This window comes from Buceros rhinoceros, unplaced genomic scaffold (genome assembly GCF_000710305.1).
Source record: "Buceros rhinoceros silvestris isolate BGI_N320 unplaced genomic scaffold, ASM71030v1 scaffold20967, whole genome shotgun sequence".
NCBI classification, from domain to species: Eukaryota; Metazoa; Chordata; class Aves; order Bucerotiformes; family Bucerotidae; genus Buceros; species Buceros rhinoceros.
This window is the reverse complement of record NW_010424240.1, coordinates 13,082-14,635: the sequence shown is the minus strand read 5'-3', so window position 1 is coordinate 14,635 and position 1,554 is coordinate 13,082. Positions and strand designations below refer to the sequence as shown.

Genomic DNA, 1,554 nt, shown 5'->3' with positions numbered 1-1,554 from the left:
TCGGTGGGAGAAAGGGCAGCCGGGGTGGTGGGGCTAGCTGCAGGCAGGGCGAGGGCTCTGCTGGCACCCCCCCAAAGATGCTCCCAGGAGAGATGAGACAGTCCCTTGTGGGGACGGATGCAGCTGGAAGACTCAAACGTGTACCCGGGTGCTCCCAAGGGATGGTGTCCGTCACTGGAGCCACAACTAGCCACATTTCATGCTCCAAGCGCCCGCTAGCTGGTGAGGCTGTGGTGACACTGGAGGGATGCCTGAGGAAGGGGGACCACCATGTCAGCACCACCACCCCAGCACCTCACCAGTCCAAAACAGGGATTGTGCCTTCCCCATGGTGAAATGTCTCTGCTAGCGCCCTCAGGAGAGCGAGAGCCAAGGGGGAATGGTGGGAAGGATGAAGGGGTGGGGAAATTTGTGCTGATTTAGAAAGGGTGTACAGGAGACCAGGGCTGTGTGTCCAAGGTGGGGTGATACTGTCTCCCAATTCCTCCCGGCTCACCCGAAAGCTGCTGGGGGGAAAGGTCACTCGAAAGCCAAGTCTCTTGGCAGGAGATGCTCCGCTTGCCCTCCCAAACCGTCTCTGCCAGCGCTTGTAGGCTCCTCTCGCCAGCAGGACGGTGCCACTTCATTAAACATGGTCCAGAAGTCTTAATGAGCAACGGGGTGACCCAGCACCTCCCCTGGCCACATTTGGAGACAATGCCCCATCCTACTCTGGGGCTGCTCCACAAAAAACTGGCCCCTTGGCGGGGAGGCCAGCCCTCGATGCCCCGTGGCAAGGACGGCAGCGTCCCTGGTGCCAGGAGGAGCTCCGGGTCTATAGGTTCTCGCCGGGCTGGTACTGGGGCTCTGTCGAGGTGAAGTAGTCCTCCAGGAAAGCCTGCAGGTACTCGAAGGTGGGCCGCTCCTCTGGGTCCTTCCGCCAGCACTGGCACATGAGGTCGTGCAGGGACTCAGGGCACTCGGGTGGGCAGGGCATGCGATACCCTCGCTCTACCTGGTCCAGCACCTCCCGGTTCACCATCCCTACATGCGGCCACAGACATGGCATTGATTAGAACCGCGTCAGATCCTGCACCACGCCTTTCCCAGAGGGGGCACCAATGGCACCATGCTGGGGTGAGACTTACAAGCAACCTTGGAGGGACCCCCCAGCCCTCTAGTGCTCATCCCTGCCAGCTCGTCACCTTGCTTGGGGACTAGAGTGGGAGAGGGTGGCAGTGACCCTGCATCCTGTCCAGGCTTTGCTCACCCTGCCCCAGCAGGGCAGGATCTGACCTGGGCAGGGGCAGCTTACTCCAATCCCACCCTCCCTGCCCAAACTGCAGGAAAAATTCTGCGTCCGTTTGCTCCTCCGCAAAGATAGCTCTGTGGGCCACTGAGTGCTAGGGGCCAGTGCGGGGCACAGGTGGCCGGCACTGCAGCACTGCGATGGGGATGGAGCTTCTGCCAGCGGGCACCAGCCCTCACCTGGGTATGGCACTCTGCCCTTGGTGGTCAGCTCGGTCAAGAGGATGCCAAAGGACCAGACGTCCGACTTGATGGTAAACCTGCCAT

At 61.2% G+C, this 1,554-nt stretch overlaps 1 protein-coding gene across 1 annotated transcript in view; it reads right to left on the bottom strand.

The window, feature by feature from the left end:
• Positions 1-814: 814 nt before the first annotated feature.
• The window catches only part of SRC (SRC proto-oncogene, non-receptor tyrosine kinase), a 10,213-nt gene continuing 9,473 nt past the window's right edge, over positions 815-1,554 (bottom strand). Inside the window, exons 11-12 of the mRNA XM_010140727.1 lie at positions 1,468-1,547; positions 815-1,023 (exon numbers count right to left, since the gene is read on the bottom strand). Of these exons, the coding sequence (XP_010139029.1) occupies positions 815-1,023; positions 1,468-1,547 (289 nt within the window). The remainder of the gene's footprint in view (positions 1,024-1,467; positions 1,548-1,554) is intronic.